The 14,677-nt window shown below is 36.9% G+C and overlaps 1 protein-coding gene across 1 annotated transcript in view; it reads left to right on the forward strand.

Annotated features, from left to right (window-relative positions):
* PAPD4 (PAP associated domain containing 4) overlaps positions 1 to 14,677 on the forward strand; it is a 41,539-nt gene that overhangs the window by 22,032 nt on the left and 4,830 nt on the right. Inside the window, exons 10-12 of the mRNA XM_010290920.1 lie at positions 357 to 400; positions 7,008 to 7,144; positions 12,954 to 13,045. Coding sequence (XP_010289222.1) covers positions 357 to 400; positions 7,008 to 7,144; positions 12,954 to 13,045 — 273 coding nt within the window. The remainder of the gene's footprint in view (positions 1 to 356; positions 401 to 7,007; positions 7,145 to 12,953; positions 13,046 to 14,677) is intronic.

A 14,677-nucleotide genomic window follows, 5' to 3' on the forward strand; every position in this document is an offset into this window, starting at 1 on the left:
AAAATGAGTGAAGCTCTGATTTTTCCTTTAGGGAATCTAGATTAGTTTCTTATTAACATGAATTTTAAAAGTGAAGTCATACCCAGCTGCCGTAGAATTTTTCATGTCTTCTACAAATAGTAGTATCTTAGTAACAGCTTCTCTTAGCTGAATTAACTCTTTATACTACGAATATAGAAAATACAGTAGTAGGAAGATTTGCTGAATAACTTCTATTTCACAAAATGCATTGAAGTGAAGTTCTTGATAGATGTTTTTAAGATGGAATTTCAGTCCAACCCCATGGTGTAGTTGATATGATATTGTTTCCTGTGAATTACATGAATCACAGCAACTTCAAACTTCTCTTTTTATAGCTCTGCCTGAACCCATCCTTCCATCCCTCCAAAAAAATTATCCAGTAAGTGTTTCTTATGAATTTACTATACCATATATATGTATGAATCTGCTTATCTAAAATATATGAATTCTTAAATATCTCTAATGGATCAAGTTAAACACAGTCTGTAAACCTGGTCATTGATACACTAAACATAAGTGTGAAAAAAGTTTAGTGAAAACAGTCTGTTATATATGAGAAGATCTAACACACAGTTGGAAAAGAGTGCTAATGAGAGCTGCTGACCTAATTCACTTTATGCTGGCCTGAAAATATTCCTGTGTCATTTATAACTTTCTGACTCTTAACATGTTAAGTAGTGTTTTTTCCATACCACTGTTGTGTTTCAGAATTGCATACCTTCCCATAGCTGTTGAGTTGCCTGATATTTCTGTGTGCAGAAAGTGAATGTTACATATTTACTAAAGATACTTTTGAGATCTTACAAAATTGGGCTTCAGTCCAACCTGAAAATGCCTTTTTGGGACTTTGCTGTTATGTCCAGATGATATTCTGCTTGTTTCCAGAGAAGTCTGTGGATTGGTGTGCTTTGATCCTCTGCAGAATGTCACTTTAAATTTTACTTTATTTATAGTTGCTATAGTTTGGTGTCCCTGTCTATTTGTGGCATTTTTTTACTGTTGCTGATAATTGTGCTGAGGTAGTCTCAGAAAGCCATTCATTCTTTTACATATATTTCCTCTAATGCTGAAATGGGAATATTTGATAACACTGTACATCAGGGAGAAAATACTGTGGTATCAGCCATTTTGGGTAATTAGGATAATCAAGATGCAGAAGAAAGCTTTGAGCTATTGTATGCTGCAGTTTCATTTCTGTTTTGTAAACCTGCTTTGGCATACCTGTGCTAAATCTTTATGGTCTTTATTTTTTCCCCTGATTTTTTTACTGTACTATATACCTTCTGATTTCTTCATTGTGAGTGCTCAAAAGCATTTGAAGCTGTTTTTAATTTCTTGTACAGTTAGCTTTATCTGATAGATTTTTTGACTTGTTAGATTTGCCAATTATGTTTGCTTAAAGCTCATAAGCTGTAGTACTAAGTTTTTTGTAGCATGTAATTGAAAGAAAAAAACCTAGAAATTGGTAACTTTTGACTCCTTGTAATATAATGCAAACATTTTATTTGTAGGGTTTGAACTGTGTGAAGGCTTTCAGAGCATTATACAAGTATTAATGGCTTAAATGACTGAAGCAAAAGTATATAATACCATAAGCTGAAAAATCCAATGAATTTGTACTAAATACAAGGTTTTCTCCTGTCATGTGAAAGTCTACTGTCTCCATTAGGAATAAAATTAAGTGTTTAAAAATTGTGAAAATTACCATTTCTGAATACTGATATTGCAAAGAAATTTAAAATGAAAATGAGAAATACACAAAAATGATTCTGGTCTTGTAGCTTACAGTAATAATTACAGAGCACAGGCAAATGTCAGTATCTGAAGAAACCGTTTGTTTTTCTTGTGGCTGTAGCTGGTCAAAGCTGTGTCTCCATTCTAATACTACAGCTAAATACTGCTTTTCCCCTTCTGAAACAAACCACCCTACCTACAATCTGTTTTTTTCAAAATCAAATTGCAGCTCTTTCTGCAGCCTGGAGATACCTTCTGCACTTTGAAGAAAACTGTTGGTTTTAAATTGTAAGTGCTATGTAAGAGACATGCAAGAAACAAAAGGCAGATTCTGTGACTCAGTATGTCCCTACTGCAGATGTGAAAGATGAGAAGTCCTGGAAAGCCACCAGATCTCCTCACCTCTGCATTTTGTTGCAATGGGGTAGCTTTCAGCTGCCACCAAGCTGATGTGTTTTGCAACTGCTAGTTTAGAGGGAGTATTGGACCATATCAGATGTGGGGTTGGATTCTGGGGCTTTCTGCCCCCACCCCTCGCAGCTAGATGGTGTAGATGAGAATAGCCCACAAAATGTAGAACTTGCCTCCAAGTCAGGAGTTTTACAGATGAACTCTGGAGAACCTGTAGTGGCTTAAGCCATTATGGCTTCTGTTTGTTTTGCCTGTGTGTTTGCCAGAGGTGAATATTGCTGCAGTTGGAAGTCAGAAGGGAACGTGTGCCTGTCTCCAATGTTCCAGAGCAGCCTGGCATGTTTGCTTAAATCCAGGTGGAGGTTACTCTCCACTAGAGCTCTGGATTGTGAGCTTTGTGGACTCTAGCATGAGCACATTTTTGTTTCTGCCGTCTCAGTTACATGAGCAGTCACAACTTGCTTTAGTCTTCTAGTTGCACTTTTTAAAAGTATAATCATGAGTTAAATGTTCATTTGTAAGACTGGGGAAGGCTATTTTATGTGTGCGAATATAGATACCTATCAAAAATGGCCAGATACTATCCTGATGTTACAGGAAGGAAGGATCTTGTACAGTCAAAGTTAAACTCATTATACATCAAGATATTAAAACGTAAAGATTTTTTCATGTACACTTGTGTTCCTTTCCAGTGTGTAAGGTGGAATGAGAATATGTGTAAGTGTTATGTAGCTTGAACATGAAGTATGCTGCTGAATGCTAGTGTTTCCTTGAGAAACCAGCCAAGCAATATAAATACTAGAGATGTAGCAAAAAAAGGAAAAAAGACTTTGGGATCCCCCTTCCCTGGGGTATTTTGAAATAATGGATAGCTCATTTATATTTGTTGCTCAATCAGGTCCTGAATTTCTTTTCCATGTCTTAAGATGGCATGAGGCAAAGACACAGTAAGCAAATTAAGGATTAGTTTTAAAAGAAGCTGAATTTTTTGCCTTCTAGAGCAAGTTAGTAAGGGAAAGCTTACAGGGAAGGCCTATTTGAAATTAAGCTAGTCTGAAGGATGCTTCATAATTCTCAACCTCATTTATGTGCAGAATCTATAAGCTGTACCTTGTTCTGTTTATCTAGTTATTCCCTGAGTCTTTCTGGCAGGAACGAAAGTACTGTTATCTCTGTTTTACAGTAGGTGAATGGAGGCAGGCTGAGCCTAATGGATTCTCATGGGTTGTCTGTGGCAAAGCAGAAAAGTCATAGAATAGGATCACTAAGGTTGGAAAAGACCTCTAAGATCATCAAGTCCAACCATCAACCCAACACCAACGTGCCCACTAAACTATGTCCTGAAGTGCCATGTCTACAACACTTTTTGAACACCTCCAGTGATGGTGACTCCACCACCTCCCCGGGCAGCCTGTTCCAATGCTTGACCACCCTCTCGGTGAAGAAATTTTTCCTAATATCCAATCTACACCTCCCCTAGGGCAACTTGAGGCCATTTCCTCTCGTCCTATCACTAGTTACTTGGGAGAAGAGACCAACACCCACCTCACCACAACCTTCTTTCAGGTAGTTGTAAAGAGTGATAAGGTCTCCCCTCAGCTTCTTCTTCTCTAGACTAAACAATCCCAGTTCCCTCGGCTGCTCCTCATAAGACTTGTTCTCCTATGAGAACAATTAAATGAGCCTAGGTATCCTGTGGCTGGTCTGACCTCTTGTCCACTGGACACAGAGTGATAGCTTTGCTAAGAAATGGCCTTAAACAAAGGTTATTGATATGTTGAATATTGGTATATTTTGGCAGTCATTTTCATTAATTCTTCCCCATACCCAAGCTTAAGTAATAATTACATTTTTTTACATGTAAAACTTTGTAATCTGGTAATAGCAATTTCTTCCATAAATTTTCTGTATTTCGAAAAGATGAAACACTACTTTCTACATGTGGTGATCAGCAACTCAGTGTTTAAAAACTAAGTTGACTAACAGTATCAGAAATGTGATTAACAGTTTGCTTTAGCTAGTGTAAAAAAATTCTCTTTTCTTCCAGAAAAGTCGTTTCAGTCATGCTTCCCATTTTGTAACACCTCATTGTCTTTTTAAGAGTCATTTTCATAGTGGTTATACTACTAGAGCAAGTGGAGATGGGAATTATTTTTATGTGTATCTCTTAAACTAGGTGGTTGGGTTTTTAAATGATTAGCTGTTAGTTTATTTTTTTAAGGCAAATGCCTTTCTGAGTAGGGAAAACTTTTTGATTTGCCTGACTTTTGTGAGGCAGGTGTATTTAATATACATGGTAAAGCTAGGAACTGCAGATTTCATGAAATAGAATTTGTTTTTTTAAAAAAAATGCAGAATTTAAGAGTTTTAATCCTAATTACTAAATGAAGATTTAGAAAATTACCTTCTAATGCAGGTTAGGAATTTTATCTCTTCTGTCATGGGTGGGAATCTTTGGAATGTGGTACATTTCCTGCTCCTCAAATGAGGATTCTTTCAGTTTTATCACTGCTGCTTACATGACTTTTGATCAGGTGCAAACTCTGTGAAGAAACAGACAAACTAAATATCCTGAAAAACACATTCATCTGGACTATGCCTCTATCATAATCATCGTTTTCAAAATACGTACTTGTAATTTTATAACTGCAAGGTTTTGTAGCTTTCGATTTCATTAACTGCTAATAAATCTTACTGAATAAATATTTTTGGGTAAAGTTGTATTTGATATCCTTTTGATATTTCTTTTTTTCTGGATGTAAGCATAGGCAGAGAGGCACTCAGTCTCCTTTTTTCCTCGTAAGTTTTTATTACAACTATATTTGATATATTGTCTTTTGCTATTAGTATAATTGATTCATGTTTTTCTTAATCAAATTATGTACAAACACTAATGTAAATTGTGATCAGTATATGAAAAGTAAATAAAATGTACTTAAGGTCAAGATTAGTAAGAAAAAGCAACATCCTCTCTAAGCTTGTAATAGTTGAAGAAAAAAGCTTTTTTATTATTCTGAAAAAGAATATCCCAAAGTCTATTTTTTTAGCTGCTCAGCATGCCAGCCTCACTGTGGTGGCAGATTTTTCTTGCAATTGAGAAGTCCTCAAGCATTGGAACATTCAAAGCATTAAAAAAAAATCTTGTTCTTCTCAAAACGTCTGCTGCCTCCAAACATTTACTTATTAGTAGACATCTGTAGTAGTGACTTCATTGCATTTCTGTTTTGCATTGTTTGGAGGTCAGCAGCCTGTTTTCTCCTTCCTTCCCCCCGTCCCGTCCCCATTTCCTTATGAGCTAACTTACTTACACTGCTAATACTAAATTCATTTGTTGTAACTCTTCTACAACTTTCTGTAGGAATGGGCAAGGAGCAAATTTCACTCTAGTAACTGTCGATTACCTTTGGGGTTAAAACTGTATCTACTGTATAGCATAGGAACAACTGTCCCCCTTTTAGATTTTTCTGTGCTGCATATCTGCTTTTAATGTCTGTCTGTCTCCATATTTTTTTTGTGTTCTGTTGGATTGCAAGCTGTTAAATTCTAAGCTCTGCTAACTATATAATATTTTATATGCAAAGTTATATCATGTGAGAACAAGACTTGAAATTTTTCATAGCTGGAAGAATGGCTTTTTTCCCCAGAAAGTGTTGCATAAGGTTCCAGGAAGTTTTGCTAGAATTGGTGAAAGAGGACGGGAGTCCCGAAGTTTCAAGTCCTATTGGTTTGATTGCTAACCATGCTTTTCTCAGAGGAAGCACTGCCAGCTTTGGCCATGGAAATAGTATCACAGAGTATAGTGTTTCCAGTGGTATTCTAGTACTATAAAGTTCAAGTTATGCTTAATACTACTCTTTAAAATAACAAATGTGTGGAAGGAAAGATACAGTAATAACTGAATGGGTCCCTACATTTACATATATTTATTTCTTTATGTGTATCTTGGGTTCATTTTGTTTAAAATATACAACATTACTGTAAAACGTGGTATCCTGGTATAACCAGGCTTTAAAAATTGTTTCTCTAGCAAGAGAAGCCATGTTGTCCTCCATATACCCCAGTCTCTCAGAAGAACCTAAAGGATGCAATGGACAGCCAAAGAGTATAGCAGATCTAAACCCATGTTAATTCAGTCTTGTGTAGATTCCTTTTTAAGCTGGCAATAGTGACTTTTGTTTATAGCAAACCTGACTTTTTCTTTCTTCCCTGCCCCTCAAAAGAAGAGCATACTTCAGCTTAAATGCTGTGTTCTGGGTATTCAGGTTTTTTATAACTTTTTATTCTTTCAGATAGGTTGGCTAGAGGAGGTGCTGCGTCTTTGAGCTTGTTATGTGGGAGGATGCAGGTTCATATTAGAGCCAGTGGGTTTCATATGCAATTTTAACTCTATGCTGTGGGAAAAATAATTCAGGCCTTCCTTTTGGCTTGTTTCTGTACCACAGTTATGGGAACTTGGCAATAAGTGCATCAACATCACCTACTCCAACTCAGTTCAGCTGCAGCCAGCTTGGTGCAGGCTACCTTACTCAGCTGTTGCTCATGCAGTTTCACTAGCATGTAAACACAAGCCCAGTTCAGATACCCTCCCATGTCAAAACTCTTTAGCAAACAGAACGCAAGGGAGGGTCTGGGACACTCCTGCGTAGGATGATTATACCTGACTTCAAGGGGAGTATCCAGCAGTGGAGGACGAAATAGTCCTTTGAAATGGTCTTTTGCTTGTAAGTTGTCATTGAACTTCTAATAAGCAAATGATAGGGAGCTTTTTTATTGTGAAAAATATATGCACCTAGATTAAGGCTGTGTGTGTATATACCTACTCTCTGATTTTATTTTTACAGGAAGCTTTTGATTCTACTATGCAGTTGCATCTTGTTCATCAAGCTCCATGTGCTATTCCTCCTTACACCTCAAAAAATGGATCAAGCCTTGGAGATTTGTTAATAGGCTTCTTCAAATATTATGCCACAGAATTTGAGTAAGTAATAAGCTCATCTTAGTGTTTTAGAATCTGTGAAACTTTGATTCCTTCTATTCAGTACATCAACACTTTATAACCCTTGAACAGAGAGAATAGCAGTAATGCAGGAGTGGTAACTGACAGAAAATGGGTGAAAAGACCACAGGACAGCAGGAAATGCTGATAAAGAGTGCCTGATATCTTTTGCTTAGCCAAGTATCCTGTCCTGTAAAATAGCTGCCAGAAGTTAAAGCTTTGTCCTTTAAAAATAGGCAGGTTTTGTTATATTACAGTATTCTAAAACCGCCTATCCATGTGTGAGAAATACCTTTTTTTCTTAGTTGTACTTTAAGGTATTGATTGTGATATTAATTATTTGGACCTTAATAACTGCGCTTGTCTTGCCCTTACGAGCTCTGTGGCTCCTTACTTTGATTGTAATATGTATCAGTACAGGCCACACCTAGTGAAGAAGTCTCCCATGTATAGTTGGTTCCCTAACCTTGTTGGTTTGCTAGAATCTGATTTTAATTTTGGTGTCTGGACTTTGTTATAGAAGAGAAGGAGAAGCTGCAAGTTATGAGGGCATTTGAGAAAGCTGTAGATCATGAATATTTTGCCAACTTGTCACTCGAGAATTTCTTAGGAAAAGTGCTTGTCCATATAAAATATCAAATGGTTGTATTTCAGTAAGCTTAAAGATCTTCTAAAGAACTTGTTTCTGAGGCAGTTAGTTCATACATGTTGCTGTCCAGTCTTTGTGCATCGTATCCATTTCTGATATCATCAGCCTGATTCTGAAAGATTTGCATATAAAGGATTTTCCTTCAAGAGCCTCTGCAGATAAAGGAATGGTCTTTTGTCCTAAAAGTTTCTCCTGAGTACCTGTCTTATCAACCAGCATCTTGCCAGCTGAAAAACAGGGAAATCAGAAGACACTGCTGGGGTATATCCTCAAGTTTCTAATTTGTGGGACACTATATGCATCCTTTACTACTTGCCTGTATAACTAGTTGTTAATCTTCTCATATATGCAAGTAAATATATCTTCCACTAAGGAAGAAGTTTCTGGTTTGCCTGTGCAAACTAGCAGAGATGATCTTTTGTCCAAATGAAGGAAAGAATACATAATTCGACTTTTCTGGTTTGGGTGCTTATGAACATAGTCAGGAGCAGCTTCTTCCATAAGTCAGTAGCTGGTCCAGGAGGACTATTTTTTTTTTTTTTGCCTGTGGTTAGACATATAGGTTATACTAAGAAGTATGAAGACTTAACAATGCTGCAATATCAGTACTTAAACTGATTGCAGTCCCTGAATATTATTTTCTGTGATAATCACAAATGAGGAAAAAATGTTACCTAAATTTAATCAGAGGCAGAAGGGAGCTTCTTGTTAAAACAAAGCTCAAAAAAGTGGTTAGTGAAGATAGAATAGTTGCTGACATCAAGGGAAGGTTTTTAAAAAACCAACCAAACAAAAAAATATCTGGCTTGTTTTTCCAGTGTTAAGTACCTGTTAAGTACTTAAACATTTGACTGGTGATGTTCTGTTTCAAAAAAAAAAAACCCAACAAACAAACAAAAAACAAACCACACAAAAAAACTGTAAAAATAGCCATTAGAATTCCTGTATTGAAAACGTTAATGCTGAGAAGTCCTATCAGGAAATAATGCACCTAATACAGCAACCTGTATTATTTTTCTGCTACAGAAATAAAACTTAGTCAGGTGTACTGTTTGCTTGACCATCTGTGTCTACCTGACAACTATAAATCCTGTTTGAAAGAAGCAGGGTGGGTGTCTTGAAGATCCTAAAATTACATATAGTTTCATAAGAACTAGTAATTGGCTAGAGAAGAGAAACCCAAATTAATGCCCATGCTGGGGAAAAGGTGAGCAGAAAATGGTGTTTAAACATTTTTTTGTGTGTGTGATAGACAGCTAAGGAGAACAAGTACAGTGTCACGCTATCCACAGTATCCGCTGTCTTTGCTTTTACAGAAATTTTGAGATTGTATTTCAGATACTGTGCCTATTAAGTTAGGTCACATTTAAATGACCTGTACTGTGCCAGTGAACTTTCACTATTGAACAGGAATGTGTTTGGTGAAAAGATTACTGAAGAGAATACTCCTTCAGTTTTCATAAAAGTGGCTTTAGTAGATTCTGATCTATGGAGTAGGACACAACACTACCAGGTTTCATACATGGGATCTCTTTTGCTGAAAGAGCAGCATGCAGTCAAGAATGATCAGATCATGTGTGAAGATCATCATTTTGGACAGAATGAGTCACTGACACCACCTGTCTGAAATTCTTAACTGATCAACTATTTTACATGTACTGGTCAGGCAGACTAAGGCAAGGTGCAGATTCATTGTTTTAAATTTCCCCTCAGTCTAGCAAAGGCCAGTTGGTATTTCAGTTAAAGCCTATGTTTTATTTTACTTGATGTAGTGAACAACATTTAAGGGTGGGATGGGCCCAAATAGTAGGGCACAAAGGAAGAAACAAGACACTTGCATGCTGTGCAGCCATAAATAAGTTTATCTCTTGTCCTGTGGGTTTTTTCCCTTTTTTCCTTTTAATCTGTTTTTTTCTGAAACAGCTTGCAGTCTAAATAAACATTGCTGATTACCATGCATTTATACAGTACACATCCCACAGTTCTACTGTGGGATTTTCGGTGTGTCCATAAGAAGTAATTTTTATCCCTCTTCGTATGTTACCAGAAATGTGATTTAGAAATTGCTGCATATATTGGACTTACACACTACATACATGTCTGTCTAATTAGCTTGCCATAAGAGTTCAAGTCTGCATAATGTTTCACATGATACAGCTGGCTAGAAGTATGCTTATAACTCCATTTTAAGTATTTCAAACTATCAAAGGTCCACTGATCATGCAGTGAGTGTGACCAAGTGAAAAAACTTACGGAGGTGTTCTCAAAAGAAAGTGTTTGGAAACTGATCCATGTTTACAAGGCCCTCTGGAGAGAGTGTCTTATTTCATTTCTGCAGCTTTGAGTGAAGGCAGCAGGTTTTCACTTGGCTGTCTCTTTACAAAATGAGACCTTGAAGCAAGGCCTTGTTCCCCTGAAGTTATTTTTAGGGAAGCTAGAGATTGTCCTTTGGGACTGTACTTCTCTTAAATTTATTGTTTCAAGTTATGTAGCAGTTGTTTAAGATCATTCACTGATTAAGTTGTATTTAGTGGATATGATGTAACCAATCTTCTACTATCATGACAATATAAAACACAGTTGCTCATGGCTCTCCTCAGGGTAGAACTGGTCAGGTAATAAAGGGATCACATTTTTTAACAGTATATTGAATTAAATATGCTTGAAATTTGTACCTATCTTAGTGTGTTTATACAAATTGCTTTGGCTTATAAAAATGCTCTGGAAAAGATAAGCTTTTTAATATATTTGTAGTGTATTTATACACACACCTGGGCATGCCTGGTCTTTTTCTTTCAAATTCTTGCCTTCTGCATAAGGAGCACCTACCTAAAGTGGGCAGTGACACCAGAAATAACTGATTGTTGAAATAGCTTTTTAAATGCTTATTGTTAACTTATGGATTGAAAGTGTGTATGTGGAAAATATTTTCTTTGTGTTCTCAATAATGAAGTTATTGTATGCAAGCCAAAATGGTTAAAATTGATACACAAATCGTTTGCTATTAGTAACTCATTGCTAATTCAGGCTGATTTTGGTACCAAGGTTAGTGAAGGTTTGAGACTATTAGATAATGTAGTTGTTTTCAAGTTTAAATAAAAAGCTGTTTAAATAGCTAGAAATGTCCCTTTTTTGTTGCTTTCTACTAAACCAGTGTATTATAAATGCATTTATTTTTTGCTAAGGAATGAAGCCAAGTATAATCTAGAGAAAAAGAACTCAAGAGAATTATATGTTTGAAGTGAAACAGTACTGCCTGGTTTAACCAAAAACAGATCAAATACTTTGTTGTGTGACTTTTTGTTTTATCCCACTGACCTGGATCTCTCTGATTTTTAAATAAGCTTTTAGAAAAAGCAGAGGAGTTGAACTGCCAGCTTCTGCTCATGACCAATGTTCTAGAGCTGCAGTTGAAGCTTCTTTGATGGTCTACTCGCATGCTTTTTTCCTTCTGTCTTTTTTTTGTTTGGGGTTTTTTTGAGCAGTTAATCTGAATTTCTTGTAAGCTTCTGTTGATGGCAGTTTATTAAAAAGACAGTAGTTTATTAAAAAGACGTGATAGGAAAGCATTTGGTGCTTTACAATATCTAATTCTTGCAAAAGTTGTCTACTATGGGAATTAAGGAGAGGGAGAGTGATGGGTTAGAATGAAAGATTTAGTTTTCATGGAATGCCAGAAATTATCATCACCTCTACTAACTGTCTGGAAGAATATATCAAGAGAAATACGCAGCAGTGAGTGAGTAAGTAATCTGAGGTATCCTAAACTGTGCTTCATGTGCCGTGTCCTGCACCTTTTTGAAATAGGCTGTATTCATATTCTTAAACAGAAGAATACTATACATGTTTGAATAACTGGAAGTACAGTTATTTAAACAGCTGGCTTTCATAAGTGGTTTTAATCATGAGTTGTATCCAAGACAACTTGTAGAATTACAGGGATGGATTTTTAGCTGGTGTAAACTGTCTTATCACCACTGACTTAATGGAGTTATGATAGCCGATCTGTGGTCTAGGGAGCAGAGAGTTCTTACGAGTTTAACTGATGAATTAAACTGTATTTTGATTTACAGTTGATATTTACACATTTACTGCAGGTAGTTGATGTACCCAGCCAAGCTCCTCTCTCTTTGCGTTATGTCAAGATTGACTCAGTCAGGAGATCATGTCGGGTGTATGTAACACCAGTACAGCTAGCAGCATGCTACCCAGCTGTTTTTAAGCCCCATTTAGTCATGGCATATGGTGACACATTGTTGGTGATCCAGGTATTTTGCTGATATGGTATTTCCTTGGTTTAGTTAAGAGCAGATGAAAACTGGCCAGGTAGATAAGAACATGAAACTGCAAGTAGTTGCTTTGGCTTCCATTATGTTTGGCATATTGTTGTGCCAAGCATCATAAAGATCATAAAGATGCTTGGCACATTGTAAAGATTGCCCTGTAAACAGCCTGCTGTTCCTGTTTCAGTGTGATCATTTCCTATGGTTTTGTTGTTGTAAAATTGTGTGCAGAAAGCAGTAGAATACATTCAAATGTGTATTTGAGTTGTTTTTCTGTTGTTGCACTTGTAGGAGGTGCAAAATTCAGCATATACAAAGTGTTAGTGATTTCTGATAATAGGTTCCTTGCACCAGGAATGGTGGCCTGTAAGCAAGCTATCTTTATATATCTTTATACTGTTGGTTTTTTTAATGGACTGCAGTATGTGGCATAATCTGCACTTGAACTCCTTATTTTCCTTTTCTGCCCACAGAAAATCCTGAAAGATAGATTTGAGGATATAATTTCTTTTCAACTTAGAAATAATGTACGTGGCCATATTCAAGTTGACATTGTTTTTAAAAAAAAAAAATCTGGTGTGAATATATGTTATTCATGGAAATCTGTGACGTTCTGTTTTGCAGATGTTTTCATAAATAAACTTCTGTTTGTGGAAAATTTTTCTTGTTTTGTACCCATCATTCCTTACTCTTATATAACGAATTGTGAAGATTAGACTATTATGCTAAATTACTCATTATAAAGTACTGTGTTATCCAGGCTTGTGACGTAGCCATTTGTCAATTTTTAATGTAAACTGATATTATTAATTTAGAATCAAGAGTTAAAAGCTCTGCAAATTGTTTTTCTTTTCTCTAGTTGGAGCCATCAAATGATTTCAGTTCGTGAGGCCAAAGCTATTCCAAGACCTGATGGCATTGAATGGAGAAACAAATTTATTTGTGTAGAAGGTAAAATGTATAGTTGCATTATCATTTTTAACTGTTAAGACACTAAATATAGAAATCTGTCAATTAGACTTTACCTTAGTTGTCTTTTAATAGTGCACATGTGTAATACAGTTATATAGTAAATTAAGTTTAACCAATGTAAATAGTTTTTGGAAACAGTCCCACCAAAAACATTTGAGAAGGAAGCTTTAAGTTCTATAGGGTTTAAAAATAGTTCTCATGACCTTTTCTTCAAGAGCACTCATTGCCCTGTTACTTTTGGAACAGGGATTAGGACTTTGACAAGGAATGGCCTTTATGACAGTAGTGTGTGTTTTCCTGCTCTGCAGAAGTAGTCATCAGTTTTGCCAAGATTGAGCTTCTGAAAAAACACAGCAGGCACATACTCAGATTACTCTCTAAGAATGTTCTTTGGTCTAGAAATGCTCTGGCATCCCAAGTCCTAGCAGTGTCTAGATTGTAAGTATGTTGATCCCCTTGTCTACTGTTTCTGAGTGGCTTGTGAATGTGCAGTTTCTGCAGAGATTGTATGATGCATTCCAGAACTGGAGGGTAAACCCAGGCTACCTTTTGGATTTGCAGGTCTCAGCCTTCTTGGTGCAGGCTGGACTGTGCAGTAGCACTATACAGGGAACTTGCTTCATGTGCTCTTGATGTCTTTCAACTGCCATTCAGAATCTACATGGAGAAGATGAACAGTTTGCATGTGTAGGAGATGAAGCTTGGACCACAGAAAGAGAAGATAATAGACCAAAGGAAGGATTGAGATGTTACAATGAAAAGAAAAGCAGGGAAGGGACTGAGAGGTGCTGTGTAATTGGATACATTTAACATAGAGAAGAAAGTGGAGTGAGAATCAGAATGCAGCAGGTAAAGAGGAATTGGTTGGATATGGATACAGATCCATATGGACTATGGATAAGGAACCAAGATGGAATGGGAGCAGAATTAGAAGTAGGTAGTTTAGGACACTGCGGTGAAGAGGGAAGGTTTGAAATAGGAGAGGGACCCTGGGCCCTGGCTATAAATAAATTGAGGCTATTAGGATCAGGATATCAAGGGTTGAAGTTTTCAAATAAGAGGACTAGAACTTGGACAGGAGCCAAATGGTATGGAAACATTTAGACACTGAAAATTTTGCTGGGTGAAAAGGATGATAAGGTGGAAGTCCTGTGGCTGAGCTGACATTCGTCAAGACTGCTGGGGGTGGGAGTGCACCAGTGTGTATGCATGTAATTTCCTGCATTTGTGCTGCTCTGTGCGGAGAATAATTACCTACTGGTGAAGTTGATGAGCTCTTGGCCACAGAATAGCTAACTTAGCTGTAGTATCATGGACTGCAGTGTGAAGCCACATGACGGGATTCCGGTTCTCTATTTGACTTTGGGGTGCCGGGGGCGGGGAATCAACTACTAGTCACAGGGGAAAAAATACACTGAAGGATGACTGCATGCTTGACTCTGCAGTCTCAGAGTTAAGAAATGCAAGAATTAGAGTATCTGCACAGCAGAAATGATATGGAATAGCATAGTGCAGGTATTGCCAAGGCTCTGCTCTGAAAGTGGGAGGTGGGAATGCTGGGCAGCTATGTCTGGTGCTGTCACATGACGCTCATCCTCCGGGGCGGGGGGC

Source organism: Phaethon lepturus, unplaced genomic scaffold (genome assembly GCF_000687285.1).
Source record: "Phaethon lepturus isolate BGI_N335 unplaced genomic scaffold, ASM68728v1 scaffold21497, whole genome shotgun sequence".
NCBI classification, from domain to species: Eukaryota; Metazoa; Chordata; class Aves; order Phaethontiformes; family Phaethontidae; genus Phaethon; species Phaethon lepturus.